Consider the following 20,143-nt stretch of genomic DNA (forward strand, 5'->3'; position numbering starts at 1 on the left):
AAAAAAAAAAAAAAAAGGTGAAGAGATCATATGTTTCTGTACATTTGTTCTAATAAATTTCATTTTTTTTACTTACATTTCCAGCACTGAATGTGAACATGGGAAGGAAGATTATTCCTAACTTGGCTTCTGGTACTTTTGCACAGACTGCAGCGAGGACGGCCATGACAGCACCGGACTGTGGACAGAGCACAGTCCTGGGTCAGAATCAGTCAATCTTTTTCTTTGTTAAAATAAATTATGTATTTAAATTGTTTTACCGCTCCTAATGATGGATGGAATCGCCCTGTGGCTGTTTTACAAACGTAACTAACCATTGTAGAAATCACACCTAAAGTTCCACAGAGAATGAGACATGTCAATATATACAGTTAGCTGACCTTTAGGTTATTTAGTTAGTAGGGTTTGTGAACATCAAGGCAAAAAACAACTTGAAATTACAGCAAACAACTAAGCACAATTATTGCAGATTTGATGACAATAGACCCTTTTGACATGTCGTCACACAAAACGGCAATTGAGATTGAGACTTCCGGTTATATATTATGTCTGTGGTTTAAAACGGAGAAGTTGACTGCTTAACACTGTTTAAAGCAACTTTACATAAATAATGAAAGGTAACCTAACCAATTGTAACCAAAATTTGTACAATATTTATTTTATAAACCAGATAGGAATCTGGTTGTTGTCATTCTTCCCCTCTTAGATTGTTCATAAATCAAAGTACAAATGTCAGTGGTCCTGCAGAAACTCAACAAAAATCATATGGATGATATTAAACGAGTCGTGGATTATTTCTCTGCAAAACCCGGTCATAGTTAGACGAAGGTTACAGGTACTTCCTTGAATGCTGCTTGTTTGATTATGAAGGTAATTAAGATTTTCTTCTTCTAATTTATGCTAACGCTACCGCTAGCTTTTCACGACGGGGATGAGACGTAGAGCTGCAGAAGATCTTTTCTGTCCAGTTAAGGTTGCTTACATTTCCGTGTTCACAAAATCACTAAAAATAGAGCTAAAGTAACACAATTTCAACGTCTTACAATACAGAAAAATGAATAACTGTTGCGTTATTTTCTAGATCCTCTTTGCTTTTGCTCATAACCGTGTCTGATCTCTGCAGGAAAATAAAGAATAAAAATAATTTGAAATGGCTAAAAAATAAAATCTAATAATAATAATAATAAAAGGATTCACATTTTTACAATTTCCTCTTAAAATACCCCGAAAACCAACAAATACCTCTTATTACAACAACTAAGCTCAGCCTTGGTGCAGTTAAAACACGTGTGGCCCATCATGAATTTCCATCAGTTTTTGTGCTCGATCGCACGCGTACAAATAAAATAAAGAAAAATACAACCCGTTAGAATAATATCTGCTTAAATGAAAGGTCAAATTTTCAATAGAACCTCAAATAATGGAAGATTATCCAAATTTGTATTTTGATTTGTGAACGCTCTAAGACAAGAAATGAAAATACAGTTCAGCAGGACATTCATAAAATAAATATAATACATTTTTCTGTTGAAATTAGTAAGTTTACTTTTCATTATTTCAGTAAAATTGTGTTAAACGGCGTTCAGTTGTCAGCTTTGCTGTTCTAAACCCGTAAACTGGAAGTGACTATTCGCATTTTCGGCCTTGTCGCCATTTTGTCTGACGTCACCATGAAAGGGGTCTATAACACACGTTCCTTAGTATTAAATGAATTTAGGAGAAATGCATCTAAACTCTACGTACCTGCAGAAAGATAAACTGCAAGAAATTGCTCTTTTCCTAAAAGAGAGACGATTCCAGAGGAAAATGTCCATAGGACATACATGTTAGCCATCATGTGGATAATGGAGTAGTGGCTGAAGGAGGACAGGATCATAGGAAGGCATCGCGTTTCTGTTGGTGAAGAAAAAAACAATACTTATCTAAAACTGTCACTTTTTGTTACATCAAAAAAATAATGAAGATAACTTACTAGAAGCTGGGTTTGACGTGAAGTATTTGATCATGCTTCTCTGCAGTGATGGGATCCGCCAGCAGCAAAGAACTGCAGTGTTTATTGCAATAATGCCTAACAAATTCATGGAATTAATATGTATAATTAGCACAATAATTAGTTAAGTTTGAATTAGCGCAATGTCATACCAGTGACCGCCTTCTGGCCTTCTGTTAGGCTGCTCCAAAAATCATCTATCATAGACATGAGGAGGAGGGCCTGTCGCTGCAGACCGGAGAGCTGGTTCCACCAGTCGTGCCAATATGCCATATCCTGGGAGCCCTGGAAATATCAAATATGTTTTTTAGAAGGACTGGAACTACAAAAAGGGCAATTTGAAGTCCTCACCATCACGAGTTTTTCTAACTCTTCTCCATCTTTTGCAGCCTGGACTCTTGACTTGAGGGTCTCGTACTGCAGAATGGCCGCCGCGCCAAAGGAGCAGCCTGTAAACTGACATGGAATAAGAAACCGACCTCGAGCGGATGTATGTTCTAAAGTTCATTTAGCTAGAATCCACATCAATCCAAATGAAAACGCTTGATAAAATTAGATCCAAACTGTTAGAGCATGACGAGCATAAAAACACAGCAAACAAGGCACAAATGAACCACGATGTGGTTCATTTGTGCCTTGTTTTGCTATGTTTTTATCACTAGGAAAATAACGGAGAACATACCCCAACGGTGAACATCAACGGTCTGAGGAGACTCGGCCTTCGGATTTTGGGTGGAGGTTGGGATACGGGCGTACCCGGCTCAGGAGGCGAGGCTTTTGGTTCTTGGGTCTCATTGCCCCTTTTGGTGTCCGACCTTTTCGCTTCTCGACGGAAACCAAACCTCTGCTGGTGGTAAGGGTTGAACCTGTTCCAAAAAATAAAAATAAAAACACTTTTTCACAATAAAATTCAAGGAAATTATTCAGTCTGTTGAGACAATAAAAGCCTGAAAAAAACAAGTAAACAATCAAATGATTTTGCATCCATACATAGGGCTGCCATGATTAGTCGACTAATCGACAATTAAAATAGTCGTTATTTTATGTTATATGTGTTCAAAGTGTAGTAAAGTTAAAAGTTACTGTATAATGGCATAATGCTAGCCTTTTGGACTATTTTGGCATTTATTAATATTTATTTTGACTATTTTGGAGTTTAGCTAATATTTCATCTGCATGCTAGCTATTTTGGCTAATTTAGGCTTTTTCGTTTATTTTTTTATGCTATTTTGGAGTTTAATATTTAAGTTAAATCCTAGTTGTTTTAGCTAACTTAGACTTTTTTGTTTTTTAGGCTGTTTGGGAATTTGACTAATATTTCAGCTGCGTGCTAGCTGTTTTGGCTAACTTGGGCTATTTTTTATAGTTAATTTGGCATTTAACTACTTTTATCTGGCTTTCAGCTTCAGCATTTTCAGCAATTAGCTTTAGGGATTTCAGCTATCAGCTTCAGCGTTTTCAGGAGTTAGCTTCAGTGATTTCTGCTATAAGCTTCAGTGTTTTCGGTTGTTAGCTTTAGGGATTTCAGCTTTCAGCTTCAGAGTTTTCAGCTATTAGCTTTAGTGATTTCATCTATCAGCTTCAGCGTTTTCAGTGGTTAGCTTTAGGGATTTCAGCTTTCAGCTTCAACGTTTTTAGCTATTAGCTTTAGTGATTTCATCTATCAGCTTCAGCGTTTCCAGTGGTTAGCTTTAGGGATTTTAGCTTTCAGCTTCAGCGTTTTTAGCTATTAGCTTTAGTGATTTCAGCTATCAGCTTCAGCATTTTTAGTGGTTAGCTTTAGGGATTTCAGCTGTCGGCTTCAGTGTTTTCAGCTATTAGCTTTAGGGATTTCAGCTATCAGTTTCAGCATTTTTAGCTGTCAATTTCAGTATCTTCAGCTATCAGCATTAGCATCTTCAGTGGCCAAATTCAGCTTACAGCATTCCCACTAGCATTATCGCAGGTAATGCTACATATCTAGTTTTTAGTTAGTTTAAAGCTAATAATGGTTAAGATATGTGTTTCACATCCACTTGTGCAAAATCCGATTAGTCGACTAATCGGAAAAAATAATCTGTGATTAGTCGACTATTAAAATAATCGTTTGTGGCAGCACTATCCATAAAATCAAACATAGATGTTTTGTTATGATCTGAAAATGTCCATATTTCAGTTTAATTTACAAAAAAACATGCGTGTATATAGATTTAGTTTTTTTTTTTTAATACTTATTAAAGATATTTATGACTGGCTTGCTCATAGAAACTCTATTTCAGAAGCAGGAGCCTGCATGACACTTGGGTTATGACACAATTCAAGCCACACATGTGAGCACAACGTTTATAAATACATGTTGAATCATTTTATTTCGAAACAATTAGAATATACTTTAATTATAAATGTACTCATTTTAAAAAGCATGCGTTTTGACTGTTTAAGTAACCTGACTGTGCGGCAGTGCGGTTAGATAACTTCCCGCTGTTGGAGGAGGAGGAGACAAACACGCGAACAAACATCGAACGTCTCATCGTTATCCCTGATCCAACGTGTTATTAACTGAGGGGACGTTTCATTTACTCACCTTGAGCTACTAGTTATCGTGTTCTGGGATTTAATGGACTCTATTCTGGACCATTTCACAAGACATCCCCTCCACGCCATGATTGTTGTTATGACCTCTCGTAGAAGCCACTCCCACTTTTAGTGCTGCATTCAGGGACGTTCCTAGAAGCTCGGAATTTTCTAATGACCACAACCTTGCAGGTTGTTCGGCGTGGTAGATTCAAGAACAAAAAAGAAAATCTTACACTCGTATAAAACATATGGTTGTTAATTTTTCTTCCTTCAATCCCCTATTTTTTCGGAACTACATTATTTTTTTCCCTTTAAGAGCAGCACTTTAATGTATTTCAATTGTTTGCATCAAACTCTGCAGCACATTATTGCAGAGAGCCCATTCATTGTTAAAAGCAAATAAAACTATTGCGTTTTAAATTAATCTGAAAAGGGAAACTATAGAAGAGAGGGATGGAATTAAAAAGTAAAATAAGAGTAAAGGAAAATAAGAGTCAGCATACCTGCAGATCCATTATGAAACTGACTATTCTGACTATAAATTAACATCTTTGTATGAGTAATCTTTCAATAAATATATGCATGCTTTATATTTTTCGTGCTGTTATGTTTATATTAGTTTTAATATATATTAAATTGACTTTTTAAAACCTTAAAAAAACTATTTGAAGGACTTTGGTTATTGCATTAGGAAATTACATAAACACACAATCAGATTAACTGTCTGACAGAAATGATTGTCTGTTTTCAAACAGAAAATAAAATGTAAAAAAGGACCACTTATGCTCTTTAACACCTCTTGGATTTATAAAAATCCTTCATTCCAAAAGATTGTGGAACTTTTCAATCACTTCAAGGAAATGAAAAGATTTTACCACCTAAACCTTTTATTTTTTAATTTTTTTTTTTTTTTTAAGGTCTGTGGCTGAATCCAAATTCTTTCCCTACCCCTCCAACTGTGGGGGCATTTCAAGCTTGTGTCTAAAATAATTTTTCTTTAAGGGGAAGAGGGACTTTTAGGGTTGGCTTTTCCTTTGCCGTGAGGGTGTTTAAACGCATTCCTTCACGTGGGTGTTCTCTGAAGCACAGAGGTTTCAATTCATTCATTTCTTCCTTTTCTAATTCCGTTTCATCTCTTTTGGGGTCATGCGAGCGCGTGGGTGAAGGCTGGGAACACCCTGGACAGGTCGCCAGTTCTTCGCAGGGCCACAATGTCACACCCGTTCATATTCGCACAATTTAGAATACCCAATTTATCTAAGAAGCATGTTTTTGGACGGTGGAAGGAAGCTGGAAAAAACCCACTCATGCACGGGGAGAACATGCAAACTCCACACAGAAAGGTCCCCAGCTGGTTGTTCTGTTTCAGCTCCCCCAGCCGGGATTTGTGAGACAGCCACTGTACAGCCTTTACATTTAACGGTTAAAACATTTAAATGTAATTAATGACTTTTTGCTTTTGCATGACTTTTTGAAGTTACAAAACCGATGTTGTTATGAGTTTTCTGAGCGCTAGCAGCTACGTGCTAACGTAGATGACCGGCGACTACTGATGACATCATCAATGATTATTAACATCAATTTGAAGACACTGGTTGTGGCTGAAATCCCTCCCTAACCCCTAACTACTAAAAGAAATACGATTATAGTGCAGGAATATACAGTATATTGCCCTGGGTTTTAAAGTCAATTTGATCACAATTAAACTATTTTTCTTTCATTTTTCCAAACGCAAGATATGACGTCACCGATTTCACAAAGTCAAAATCGAATCACTATGAAAATTTCACGACTCCATTGCGTTCTGATGGTGAAAATGTGAATGTTTTATAAAAAAAAATACATTTAAACAGGTTTTTTTGCTGGAAATGGTTTGACTGCAATGCATTGTGGTCTGTAGCCGCTAATCTAGTTAGCAGCGATGCATGCTAGTTTTTCACAAAGACATCTGGGAAATTTCTAGTGCGCTCGATTTTGGAATTAGTAGATTCGGCTGGCACTAGAAAATGGCAAACGCACTATATGGTGAGTAGGGGGGGAATTTGGACACAGCTTCTATTTTTGTAAAACTCTCCATTTGGAAGGATAAATGTAGGGAGGAGCCACAGGAATAGAGGAGGTATTTGGATTCGCCGTATGACTTAAGTCAGTTTCAGATCTTGTACAGTCATGTGGTCAAATCTGAATCTGGTACAAAAGGTGGAAAGTCTGTTAAAGAAAAACGTTTTAGGAATCAGGGAGGAAAACACTCTATGCTCACCATTGCATTTTAAAAATGCTCCTGTTCACAGATGATGTGAATGAACAAATCATGTCAAATTGCTTTCTTTGTAGGTTTTTGTTATTTTCTGTAGGTTTGATACTCTTATATTATTGTTCGTTAATGTATATTTTTGTGCAAGATTGTTCATTTTGGATCAGTGCAAACCCGACTAAATCTTCTCCGCACAAAATATTAATAAATCAAAATGATTCTTTTAAAAATTGATCTGCAACATCAAAGATAAAACAAAAAAAAAAAAAACATTTACACTTTTGGTTTTTTTCACTGATGTAAGTCTTGGACACCAGGTAACTGGTATTGACAGGCCCGGGGGGAAATTACTGGCATCCTGACAAGTTCCACCAACTTGCCAATGACTCTAGAAATAGAAAAAGAAGGTAGAATTTGTTGTGTGAAGGCTGCACTGCAGTATCTGCAGAGAAGCGCTCTCCCCTAATGCAAAATCTGCACTTGCTGTGTTGCTCCCACTCTGTACAGCATTTCACAAAGACCTGCTACTGTTATAGTGTTGGAGGGGGGGTTAAATTAATGCTTTGGAGTACAACACAAGTAATTTATCTTCACTAAATGTGACAATGCCTCCCTGTTTACAATACCACACAATCTCTTTCCTAGAGGAAAATCAAGCGAGGGGGCAAACATATAAGGAAAGAAGAGAATTATGCCTTTGTCACTGTACAGACCAAGGACATGCAGCCAGGTCAGATGATATTGGGTGCAGGTCTGGGGCAGAGGAGGACACTGGGATGAGAAAGAGGAATTAGAGGTGATGGGATGAAGAGCAGCAGTAACAGATCACAAGTCAGAGTATCTCGAAGAACAAATAAATGTATTTTGAATTCAAATACATCTTCAGTGCAATGATTTCTGAATGATTCCTTCCTGTTCAGTGCAGTTCTTTGTTTTTCACCTCACAGCGGTGTCCTCTTTCAGTTCCTCTCATTGATTCTCTGAGATCCGACGCCAGCCTGTGTCGGCAGCGCGGAGGCCACATGTCCATGTGACAGGAAGCACTATGTCCGGAATCCGAACAACTTGTCATTCGTGTAGGACAACCGTTTATCCCACGGCAACAATATCCACACGGACAAAATAATGAACCCAAATTTGATGCTCTTCTCCTGCAAATGTGCTGAGATGTGAATCCGGATTTGGGCGTGATGCGGTCGACGTCATTTGGCCTTGAGGCTTCTATTTCAGCACAAACTCCGAAGCATCTTATCCCAGCAGCACTTTCTTTTTATACCATCATAGGAAACTCTAGCTGTTGTCATAGCGCCCCATCAGAGTGCTGACAGGGCGCTTTCGAAGACGCTGATCAATGGGGCCAGTTAGACTTGTGTTTTATGTCTTGTCCAGCACATTTTGTGCAATTTTGGTGGTCGGAACATAATTGTGGTATTTTCAGGCAGCAAAAATAGGCTAATATTTATCCTTTTAGATGACACTACATCCAGCTTGAATTAGCCTCTAACTCCTTAAAGAAAGTTACAGTTCATTTAAGGTGGTAAGAACAATATAAGTTGCACAATAAGTTGTTTTGTGAAACCACCATGACAAATACTCAGTTCTCCTTTATCCTATTACAGTTTTAATTGGAAAAAAAGTAGCTCAATTTGGATAAGAAGCCATTGATTACATACATTTCTACTGCTGTGTGATCAAATAACTTGAAAAATATACGAATGCATATGTCAGCAAATGTATCAGTTTAGCAATGTGGGATAAAAATGTAGCAATTTTGTTTTAGGTAGCAATAAATACAATTTTAGACACATCTAGAGTAAGAACTGGTAAAATATACATTAAAAGCTTGAAAAAAAGTCACGAATATTTAATGTCATTCAATGCTAATAACAGATTTTGCAAAAAAAAAAAAATGTTAGGATTGCTAAATGTATCATATTTACTTAGTATATTAGTTTATCCAACACTATAATTAAATGAAACATGATTTCCAGCAGCATTTTCCAAATGCATTTCTGCATAAGACAAAGCCTGCAAAACGCCCCCCCCCCTCCCTCCCTCCCTCCTCCATCCTTTACCTGAGCCCTCAACCCCCCCAGGAGAACTCCACCAACACCAGGAGAGACAGAAGCTCTGGCTTTGCATCCCGTGAAGCTCCTCCTTGCTCCGAGGATCTGATTTCTACCATCCATTGTTTGAACTTTCTTCACTTTAAACTTCCGTCCCCGTCCAGGAGAGCCGCACGCGCAAGCGCCACTTTTACGCATCAACTCCTGCAGAGCGCGAGGACATGGGTGACAAAAACGCCGGTAAGAAAGAAACTCCTGCTCTTAAATAAGTTAGGAACACAATTGGTGATCTGATGGTTGCTTTCTGCTTCACGAGTTTTATGATCAAAGATGCATTTTCAGGGAATCAATTTCTCTTCAGTGCTGCAGCTTGATTCTGCTGCTGTATACTTGCTTTACTCCAGCGTGCACCCTCACCTCTCCAGATCATCGTATTTTATTCCACTAAAAATATATTTATTCTGAATGAAAAGCGACTTTATATCTGAAATCCTCCCTCTGGAGGGTTGCGCATGGAAACCGTTTTCTTCTGCGTGCTCCCTGCTCTCCTTTACTCCGTCAGACCTGTCAGCTGGTTTGGGCTAAAACTGCTGCCTCTCCACTTTTCGCCGGTGTGTGCTGCTGTTCCCTGTGCAGCGGTGGCGGTGTGGCCTCGGCGTGTTGTTGACACAGCTTTTAAAGTGTCTGGAACGGGTCCTGTGCCGGGCCAAACCGTGCACAATTCTGCAGCACCGGGAAAAGTCAAAGCCACCTTACAGGAGCAGAAATATGAATGTTTCCCCTCTCCCACGTCTTTGTTGTGACTGCTGCTGCTGTAAGCGTTTTAAAGATTAATGAGGTTGAAGTAACTTTACCTGCAGATCACATAGGTGGATAAAGAAGGGAGTGCCCTTGATTAAGTAGGGTAACCTTCTAAATCATGTTTTGTTTTAGCCTGGTTTACTGTAAAGTCACTGAAACAAGGTGAAAAAGTGACTAAAGTCATAGAAAATGAGGGAACTTTTAACCTTCTCAACACTTGTATTTCAATTTGATGTCAAAGTTGAACACTTTATAAGTTTTTTTCTAAAAAAAAAAAGAAAAAGTGCACATTTGTTTATAATCTTTTGGGAAATCTGATATATTATGAAAAGGGAATTGCATATATTTTTTTAACCTTTTTTTGTCATTTCTTTGTTAAAGAGAATCACAAAAAGTACTGCCACTAGTTATTCAACGATACACTTTTTCTTCATGATTTGGCTCAAACATCAATTTTTGGGTCATGGTTTTGTTTCGGTTCAATTTATGATTTGCGTGTTACAAAAAAAAAAAAACATAACAAAAACAGAAATTCTGTAATTGTATTTGTTAATAAACAAGTAACGGCGAAGGATATCTTTTCAGTTGGCCTAAGCTAAGCCTGCATTCAAAGTAATAAAAAATAAATATTATTTCCTTCCTAAATTTAGCACAACAAACACTAGGGCTGGGCGATACTGAGCATTTGGGTATTGATCCGATACTGGTCAATATCGCTGATATCAATACCAATGTCGATATTTTTCACAAATGTGGTGGACATGAACCCCAAAATCTCAATTGTTTTTCATTGCTCTAAATGTTTTTTTTTTTTTCTTCAGGTTTTCCTGTTTTAAATGACTTGATAAATATAAAAACTGAATTACGAGAATATTTTCAGTTAAATTTAAAACAGTTTATGAAAAACAAGATTTTTGAACTTAAATAAAAAGCAAGTAAGTGAATGCTAACAGTCAACAAATCAAAGTAAACAAGTAACTATGATAGAAAAATAAATCAAAATGTTTAACAATAAAAAATTTGTAGAAATTGTAATAACTTCTAAGCCTTTAAATAGAACAATGAAAATAGGTGAAAAGTAACTTGTCAACGTGGAGAGTGAAATATAGTGTAAAAGACTAAGTCCAAAAAGGTCATTTTAATCTAATTTATTACCTATTTTTTTTTTATGTCCCATCAGTGATCAAGAAAGCAAAAGAATATTATTTAGGGGATGACTTTAGGACCTGGTCCTGGGTCAACAATGTTATTTTATTGAATCATTGTTAGTAATAATCAGGATCAAGAACAGGAGCAGAAATCCGAAGTTTAAGCAAACAATGTTATATTGGTGTTTTTAGAAAGAAAGATTTAGCTGCAAATTTGAGAAACTTTGAGAAAAATCAGTCAAAGATTACAAATGAGATAAAAATAGTAGGAGTTTAACAATTGATCGATCAATTCATTCGTTTTCCTATGACCCAATCAGATCGATCTGTCTGAGGCAGAATCGAATTGTCATATTCCATTAATTTTAATTTAATTTTAAAAATTAGATAAATTGATAATCATTGTTGGAAAATACCATTTGGATTGGGACAGGGTAGGTTTATTTTACTATAACATAAAAACAACCCAGTTTTATTACAACGGAAAAATAACTGAACTTTATGAAACTGAAATGTGAATGGATTTGACATTAATTCTTGCTTACTTGTTGGTTTGTACACATATTTAATTTACTTGATTATCTTGCAAGAAATACAAGGAATCTGGAAGTTTTTAGGTCATTGAATCAGATCGTTCAAAATGAAACAATATTGACTATACATCGAATCAACTACCACAAATAATGATATAAATCGAATATAAATCAAAATCAGTTCTAAACAATACAAATTAAAGTCTAAAAGATTAAGTTCATACTGTAACATGCCACATATTTGAGTCGATTAATGTATATAATTTTTTTTTTTTTTTTTTACTTCTTGTGTCTATTTTAGTGTTAATCTTTTATTTATTCCAGGAAACAACGACTAAACATGTCTTTTTTTGCTTTGATGCATAATTTATTCATTAAAGGATCTCCGTTGAGAACAGGCAAACGGGCTGTTCATTCATTTAAAAAATACATAGCATGCAAAAAAAAGAGACACAATTCATTTACTGTGATCATTTTAAATTCTCAGTCTTCTTTTGTTTTGGAATCAAGAATAAAAGTTTTCTTGACCTTTAGCTTTTGTTGTGATTGGCTCTGCTATAAGAGTGTAATGATTGCTCCACATATACAGCAGCATCATCGTAACTGTCACGTTGGGTCGGAGGCCAGCCCTTATCTCTGCACACCAACCCTCTCTATTCTTCACTGACCTCTTGTTATTTGCATTGCTGCTGATGTTTTTGCTGACCTGCTGCATTCTTTTTGCATATCATATACTATAGTGCGTATTATGAACAGCACCAACATTTTCTCACTGTATTTTATGCTGAACAATGAAGAGCAGCTCTGGTGCAATGATGCGTAGAGAACATTTAGAAGAGTGTAAAAATATAATGAAAGCAGATTGAAACATATAAAGTAATTCAGATTATTGCTAAAATGATTTTTCTCTTTGTTCAGTTTTATGTCATGTCACCCTCTAGTGGGGAGAGTTGCACAATGCTCATAATACTGGAACACTACAGTTATATGCATCCAAAAAAAATGATGCAAGAGCCTATTTGGCTTTTGACTCATAATTTCTAATCAAGCCAATTAAGTTATTTGAAATTGTTGATCATCTTTGGACACAAATGTGTGGTTTTTACAAATGTTTAAGTTTTTGTTTCCAGTTCCATTTGTGTGACAGACCAATTTTATAGCAGTAACCTGAGCTAAAAGTGTAGACTAATATATATTGGTGTTGTAACATCCTTATCGGCTCAATATCTACCTGATTTGTACAGTTTTTTTCTTTTTTCCTTGAATCTGTACTTTTTAAAAAAAAAATCATTTTTGGTTAAGTTTGCCAAGTTGTGCGTCCCTCAATGCATATACTACAAAAAAAGAAGAAAAAGCCTCCCTCTTGAAATAAGTCAACAACTGTTTAAATAAATAAAAAAAAAACCTTTAAAAAAGCAAAAAATCTGCCACTGGCTTTGAGAAAAATTGTCTTACCATAAATTCCTATTTTAAAGTCTCACTTCGATCATCTTTTGATCTGTTTTAAAGCATTCCCGGTGGTCTGTTAATTATAATTATGCAGTTTTTAGCCAAAATTAAAAAAAAAAAAAAAAAAACTCAAACTGTGTTTTCTTGGACATATAGTTTTTATACGTTTTCTTTAATAATTCATCTAAAAGCCAAACTTTCCCCTATTTCCAATCATCTGTCTGTTGCCATGGTCTCCCACTAGCTTACAGCCCCTCACAACTCCAACATAACACCACAAACGTGGCAACCAGAATTAGAGATATCCAACTGCGCAGTTTCGAGCCAGGTGCCAGTTCAGATGAAGGAAATGAAGACGTATGGAGCTTTTTGTTTGCAAACTGATGCATTAAAGTGGAGCGGAGCAGAGAACTTTTACGTCACTGTTAAGGTTTTTCCACCTGCATTTTTTATCTGCTCCTGATATAAAACAATTTGGATAAATTTATATTCAGAAATGCAATTTTCAGCTTAATTTTCTCAATATGTGTCCTCCATCATGAGACAAATGCCACAAAAGCATAAAAACACAGAAAACAATTTTCTTTAAATTGGGTCCATGTGAAAAAAATCTAGTCTCTAAAATATATTTTCTTTAACTATTTTGCAATTTAGAAATGTTACTCATATCATTATTTTTACTGAAAGACAGGAAATAATGCTGTTGGTTTCCAGACGCCTGCAGCAAACAATCAGTCTGGAATAAAAGCACATTTTTGCACTTGGATCAGTTTAGTAAGAATGTTGATAAAACCACAAACTGAGGTTCCTTTATGGCAGGTGTGTCAAACTCAATCACACAAGGGGTCAAAATCAAAAACCACCTTAGGTCATGCGCCGAACAGGATAAAACAAAATTTTTAAAACAGTAACTTTTTAACATAATGTATGAGTTATACAGCATTACCTGCTGGCTTGTGTGAATGCTGTGAGCTGAATTTGGCAGCTGAAGATGCTGAAATTGATAGCTAAAAACACTGAAGCTGAAAGCCAGCTAAAATATTAGCCAAATGCCAAATTAGCCTAAAACAACAACAACAACAACGAAAAAACAACAACAGCTTAGGTTAGCCAAAACAGCTACCATGTAGCTGAAAAAATAGCTAAACTTCAAAGTGTCCTAAAAACTGAAAAAATGTCTAAATAATCCAAAACAGCTAGAAATATTAAACCCACAAATAGCCTAAAAATCGTAGTTAATGCCATAATAGTTAGCAGAATGCCAATTTTTAAAACATGACAACTGGTCGCGGGCCGAACGGGATGAACATTTATTCAACACTAAAACAATATTTTAAAACTTTAAAAACGTAACTTAGGAACTAGATATGTAACATTACTTGTAATGATGCTAGTGTGAATGCTGTAAGCTAAATTTGGCAGCTGAAGATCAAATCAAATCAAACTTTATTTATAAAAGCGCCTTTCATACTTAGTGCAACTCAAAGCGCTTTACAAATGGTGTAAGCTGATAGCTAAAAACGCTGTCCGCTGAAATATCAGCTAAATACCAAATTCACCTAAAAAACGTAAAAAAACCCCTAGGTTAGCCCAAACAGCTAGTGTGTAGTTGAAAAAATAGTTAATATTCAAAATAGCCTAAAAAACTGAAAACAGCGCCTAAATTAGCTAAAACAGTTAGCGTGTAAATATTCGCCTGACTCCAAAACGGCCTAAAAAACTTTTAAAAAAAAGAGCTAAATTAGCCTTTACAGCTAGCATGTAACTGAAATATTAGCTAAACTCCAAAACAGCCCTAAAAAAAATAAATAAATTAACCAAAACATCTAGCGTGCATGTAAATATTAGCCAAATCCCCCCAAAACTGTTTTAAAAAAGTCTAAATTATCCAAAACAGCTAGCATGTAGCTGAAATATTAGCTTAACTCCAAACGGCTTAAAAATCTTAGTAGATGCCAAAATAGTCCAATTAGGTATACTGGAATGCCAATTTTTAAAACTTTAAAACTGTAACTTTTTAAAAAAAAACATACTTATGTATAATAAAATTTCAGGGATATAATTCCAGAATAAATCAATTTACACCTTTTAATAAATTTCAATATTTTACTATCCATAAAATTATATTTTGTCCAAATTTCACATGTTAGAAATAAGCGCAAGATAACATCGGGCCATTAATAGCAATAAAATAAAATGATCTGGAGGGCCGGATCCGGCCCCCGGGCCTTGACTTTGACACATGTCATCATAAACATTCTGACATCAAACATCTCAGAAGATCACTGTTGGCTTTAAACCAGTGAGCTACAGATGACGTAGCCGCGTGCGTGGATCTCTTTTTTTGTAGTGTAAAAAAGACAGAAAACTAAAAAAAAAAAAAAAAAAAACAATGAATGGTTTTGGAGCCTCCGCACCTGCATTACCACCCTCGTGGCCACTTAGCCTGCAGTTTAACTTCAGCGTGCGCGCGCTCTCCCCCCTCCCCTCCCCTCCCTCCTTCACAGTCTCCTGCTGTTACGTCCGCTGCTGGTAAAGACGCGGAGGGAGGGGAGTGGAGGGGAGGGGGCTGTACAATTAAGAGCACATTGTAACGTCCTTGCGTCGCCTGCTGTGGCGGAAGAGGAGGGTGCCGCGAGCACGAATGACCGCCGGTGGACGGAGAGAGCTGTAGACGTACGGAGAGAACGGACCACAGGGAGGAGGAGGAGGAGGGGGGAGATCACTGAAGATGTCTCGTTTTAGCGTAATTTGTCCTGCAGACTGTGCCCTTCCGGCGGTTTGGGGGCTGCTGTGAGCCTGGCTGGCTGGCTGGCGACGCTATGCAGCCTGACCCTCCTGTGTTGTGATAGCCCCGTCCGATTGTTTGGATTGAGGAAGGCTCCCATCAACCCAAATCAATGAGGATTCTGAGGACATTCCTTCAGAAAGGAGCGCATATGCTGCAGTGTTTCTGTGGACAACGATCGAAGTCGACCACTATCCCCGACGGTGAGAGTCGAGCAGCTTCACGGCTGTCTTTGCTTTTGCACTAGAGTGATAGAAAGAAAAAAAGAAGGCATGAAGAGACTCTTTCACTGCTGCAGGGAGAGCCTCCTCGTCTGCTTTCTCAGAGTTTTGTGTGCAGTCTCATCTCGCCGCGGATGACTGCTGTCAGTCGGCAGCAAACCCGCACTACGACCGTTCCAGATACTTTACTGGATTGTGCTGCATTCGCACGACTCGGTTTTGCCTTTGAAGCGAGCCAAAACAGGGACAATAAAGAGATTAAGTCTTTAAACTTCAGCAACCGGAAGCGGCAGCAGCGAGGGCCCCAAACAAGCGTTTCAGCACCATGGATAGCGCCATGGTTTACGCACTCCTGCGCAGCGGCTCCAACTTTTCCTGTCATTGATTTATTGCTTTAAGTGTGAAGAAAACCCTTTAAGAAACTTAACAAACTTCATCATTTAATTATAATGCAACCAAAAAAGCTTTCATTGATTAGTGTGCAAAAATAAATTTGATTTTTTAGCATGCTAGTTTGGGATTTTTCCATAAATTAAAGAAAAAGTATGGTTAAAAAATGTGAAAACACACAGAGGTTCACACAACCACTCACCAGCGTTTGGCATCAAGCCTAAGATGCATGTCATGTCCTCTATCTCTCAGGCCGTTGACTGCATTGCTACTATTGTTCCCTCATGATAAAGCGCCACACTGTCTTCCACTGCATTCAAGAGTCTACAGAGCAACACTGAATGTAACTGGTGGACAGATGTAACACCTTCGCTTGTCTCCTCACACAGTTTCTCAGCTCGAAAATTTAGGGCAGACAATTAGAAACTCCATTAGTTGATTCCTTTGAGGTCTTTGGAGCACAGCAGTGGCACACTGGGATCTGTAGGACTTTCACAGAAAGTACTATGAGTGCTTATCCGGCATATCAGTATCATACGAACCCCGTGACCTCAATCAAAACTTCACACGTCAGCTCATAATGTCAGATGCAAAATGTGAGAATGCACGAGTTTAGGGATAGTAGTCCAAGTCTGACCCTGTCATTTCTGAAACTTTCAAAACTATCATTGTTTTATGCTCTTCAGAACAGGAAATTAATTTTCTATCTCAAATTTACCCTCCCAAAATGTTTCTAATGATTCTTGACAAAATAGCTAAAATTTCCCACAGTGCCACTTGTTTACTTTTCACTCTCCAACACATAACAGTTCAGAAACCAAAAGGCAGAGAACCGAAAAAAGGAATTCTTCACATTAAAGCAGTATAACTTGGTGATATTTTCAAGTCTGATGTGGCTAAAATGTATTCATACATTATTTTTTAAGGCTAAATCTACATATTAATTTGATCTATTTTATGATCTGAGGAGCGTTTTCTTCTCAAAGACGTCTTTCTTTTGTTAAAGATGTTTGTCTTCTCGTCCAAAAACCTTACTGATGAGTTTATTTAGACCTGGATGACTGAGAATCTCCACATATTATGATGTAAAATTGTTCTGGAGCTTTTTCTTTTCCCATATTGCTTCAGTTACTTGACATAAACAGACATCTGGTACAAGTTCTTATATTCTCCGGTTTTATGATTTTTTTCTAACTCGTGATTATTTACAGATCGAACTGCTTTACAGGTAAACAAGAGAAAGAATAGACAAGCTTAAAAGAAAGTTCAGATGTTTGATCCGTTCAGTTTTGGATGCACTCTTTAATAACAACATTCATTGGACAACTCATGTTGACAATAGACGGCGTGTTTAAAGGGCAGAGTTAGTCACAGAATAGCTCTTGTTCTCTCGCGTGTCAGTTTATCACCTCCTCCAGACTTGGTGATTAGCACGAGAACACACTATCAAATCTAGTTCCAGCCATTGTGAATCAACAAAGCTGTGAGGCGACTCAAGGACACTAAAGCGACAAACTTCCAAGTGGAAACACCAGTTTCTATTTTTGAGCGCCTGTGGTTCATTTGTCCCCCCACAAGGTGGAAGCAAACTCTCAGCAGTTGAACTCGCATAATCTAAGAGAGAGAGGCCTCAGCTATTTATGAAAATATACAAGAAGAAAATCACATTTTATTTACTTCGATTGGTTTGAATGCATCAAGCAGGTGTGTGTGTCGCTTGAAGTTACGAGTTTGTAGATTATTTCTGTAGGGTGGTACATTAACTTAATCAAAAATAAATTGAACTATAACCTGCTTATGTAGATTAAAGTTGTTCGGAAAGGCTACAAAGTTTAATTTAAGTTGTTTGCTGCTTTTATGAGGGATTTTATTGTGCTTCTTCGGTACAAACTGTTGTCTTGGGAGTAAAAATGCTTGAGATTGCTATATACAGGATGGCCACTTGATGTCAGCAACTATTACTGGTTTGTCCTTATGCTAGAACTCTTTGTAGAAATATGCAAAACATTGAAGATCACACAAAAATATATATTTTTAATTATTTAAGAGACAATTTAAGCATATTATTCGTAGTCAATGCAGCAACAGTAGCTTTACAGCCAATAGATGTTTTCTATGAAAAATTAAGGAAATATCAATTGCATGATGTCAGTTATGTTTTTTTTATTTCGTATATGCATTTTTCTGAACATTAATTATTTTTATTTACACTACAAGATGTTCCCTACTTTCATTTTAAAGCACTTAACAATATATCACCTACACATATGATTATTATTGATATTCAGTTATACTTGACTGCTAAAAGATTTAAGCTTCTACACTTTTTTATAACCAAACGACATGATAAAACATAGTTTGTCCCTCTTTTCTTTCCTTATCAGCCTGTCAGTCTTTTTCCCTCACATACACACTGAAAAAGATGCAAAATTGTAACTAGGCTAATAGCTTTTTAGATTCTGCCCCCTCATCCACTTTGTTCAATTCTTACATAAGGGGAGCATGCGGTGGAAGTCAGAAGAAAAACTCTTCCCTCTCTTGGTGTCTCTGTGGATTTGGTTTGAGAAGAGAATGTCAGAGTCGCAGAGAAAGACTTTTAAATATTTCATACAGTTTCATCACGGGATGAAAGGGGGTTTGCGATGCTCATTTTTTTCCCGTTAGCCCTTTATGGTTAAAAGTATCTGACATCTCTTTTAGTCCTTATTCCGCAGTACGACACCCACACACGTGCATCAACATTCCCGCAGGCTTTTTAACCTTTTTTGACCAGCCTCGAAATGGTTTCACAGGATGTTTTTGAAACTGTACTGGTTTCAAATGAAGGAAAAAGATTTCAATCCATGATAGGATTTTAGAGGAAAACAACGAAGGGCCACAAAAGTCTGTTTTGTTAAATGTTTGTGTTGCTGTAGTCTCTGTGATGACTTGTTTCATACATCCTATCAAGTCTTTTCCATTTTCCTTACATTGAAATTTTTGTGATCCATCCATTATCAGAACCTGCTGTTGGCGTCAACCCAGTTGGGGGAAGGTGGGGTACACCCTGAACAGGTCACCAGTCTGTTGCAGAGCCTGAAATGTAAAATATTAGGGGTGTAACGATTCATTTTAATGAAGATTCATATCATTTGTAGTTGTCGATATAATTCAGTTCATTGTGAACGATCCGATTCACTGACCTAAAATCAATCCAAGACATCTTTAGGCAAAAATTCAATCACAAAATCCAACTGTAGTACCTCACTACAACCTGTAGGGGGCAGCACACCAGCGGTTTTTGAGTATATTTTTAAGAATTTAACAACTTTCTTGTGGCAATGACCAACAGACAGCCCCATTTATAGAGATCAACTGACAGAAAAAGTAGATTTAGGGTTTGGTTACCCTTTAATCGTTTACACTTCACAATGTGTTCAACACACACAAAACATTGAGGTGAGGTCACAATTTCTACATAAATGTTCTTGTTTGTGATGTTATAGTGTTGAGAGCTTGCAGATTATTAGTAAATCAAAAACAAAACACTAATTAAAAAGATAAAAATAGTAACTTTATTTTGAGTCAACTTTTAGCTATCAAGCTAATGTAGCAGCTAGCTTACCATGGTCGTCAAGAAGTCACTTGAGTTTGGTTGTCACATGATACCAAACCTTTACAATTTATTTTTCCAAACGTGTGCTGAGAAAGTGATATTATACATACTTGTAAAAATTTGTCACACCTGTGACAGTCTGTGCTGTGTAGGGCTGCCACAAACGATTATTTCAATAGTCGACTGATCTCCGACTATTTTTTTCTATTAGTCGACTAATCGGTTCGTGCGGCAACTGGATGTAAAACACTTATCATAAGCTGATAGTTGAAAACGCTGAAGTTGAGAGCTGAAAATGCTAAAGCTTATAGCTGAAAACGCTAAAGCTTATAGCTGAAAACTCTAAAGATGA

At 36.9% G+C, this 20,143-nt stretch overlaps 3 protein-coding genes across 5 annotated transcripts in view; 2 read left to right on the plus strand and 1 right to left on the minus strand.

The window, feature by feature from the left end:
* extl2 (exostosin-like glycosyltransferase 2) overlaps nucleotides 1-254 on the plus strand; it is a 4,732-nt gene extending 4,478 nt beyond the window's left edge. The window contains exon 6 of the mRNA XM_024262440.1: nucleotides 85-254. The gene's annotated coding sequence lies outside the window, so the exon portion shown is untranslated. The remainder of the gene's footprint in view (nucleotides 1-84) is intronic.
* LOC112139607 (presenilins-associated rhomboid-like protein, mitochondrial) overlaps nucleotides 1-4,716 on the minus strand; it is a gene marked incomplete in the record, with an annotated part of 6,537 nt that extends 1,821 nt beyond the window's left edge. Inside the window, 7 exon segments of the mRNA XM_024262438.2 lie at nucleotides 261-331; nucleotides 1,744-1,893; nucleotides 1,973-2,068; nucleotides 2,143-2,275; nucleotides 2,342-2,446; nucleotides 2,673-2,856; nucleotides 4,554-4,716. Coding sequence (XP_024118206.1) covers nucleotides 261-331; nucleotides 1,744-1,893; nucleotides 1,973-2,068; nucleotides 2,143-2,275; nucleotides 2,342-2,446; nucleotides 2,673-2,856; nucleotides 4,554-4,633 — 819 coding nt within the window.
* Nucleotides 4,717-8,937: 4,221 nt separating this feature from the next.
* LOC112139604 (fibroblast growth factor 12) overlaps nucleotides 8,938-20,143 on the plus strand; it is a 45,237-nt gene continuing 34,031 nt past the window's right edge. The window contains exon 1 of one of the 3 annotated variants that reach the window (XM_024262433.2): nucleotides 8,938-9,106. In XM_024262433.2, the coding sequence (XP_024118201.1) occupies nucleotides 9,088-9,106 (19 nt within the window). In that variant the 5' untranslated portion in view covers nucleotides 8,938-9,087. Of the gene's footprint in view, nucleotides 9,107-14,913; nucleotides 15,789-20,143 lie in introns of those variants that run through there. The other 2 variants (XM_024262430.2, XM_024262432.2) reach the window with 2 other exon arrangements.

This window comes from Oryzias melastigma, unplaced genomic scaffold, assembly GCF_002922805.2.
Source record: "Oryzias melastigma strain HK-1 unplaced genomic scaffold, ASM292280v2 sc00306, whole genome shotgun sequence".
Classification (NCBI taxonomy): domain Eukaryota; kingdom Metazoa; phylum Chordata; class Actinopteri; order Beloniformes; family Adrianichthyidae; genus Oryzias; species Oryzias melastigma.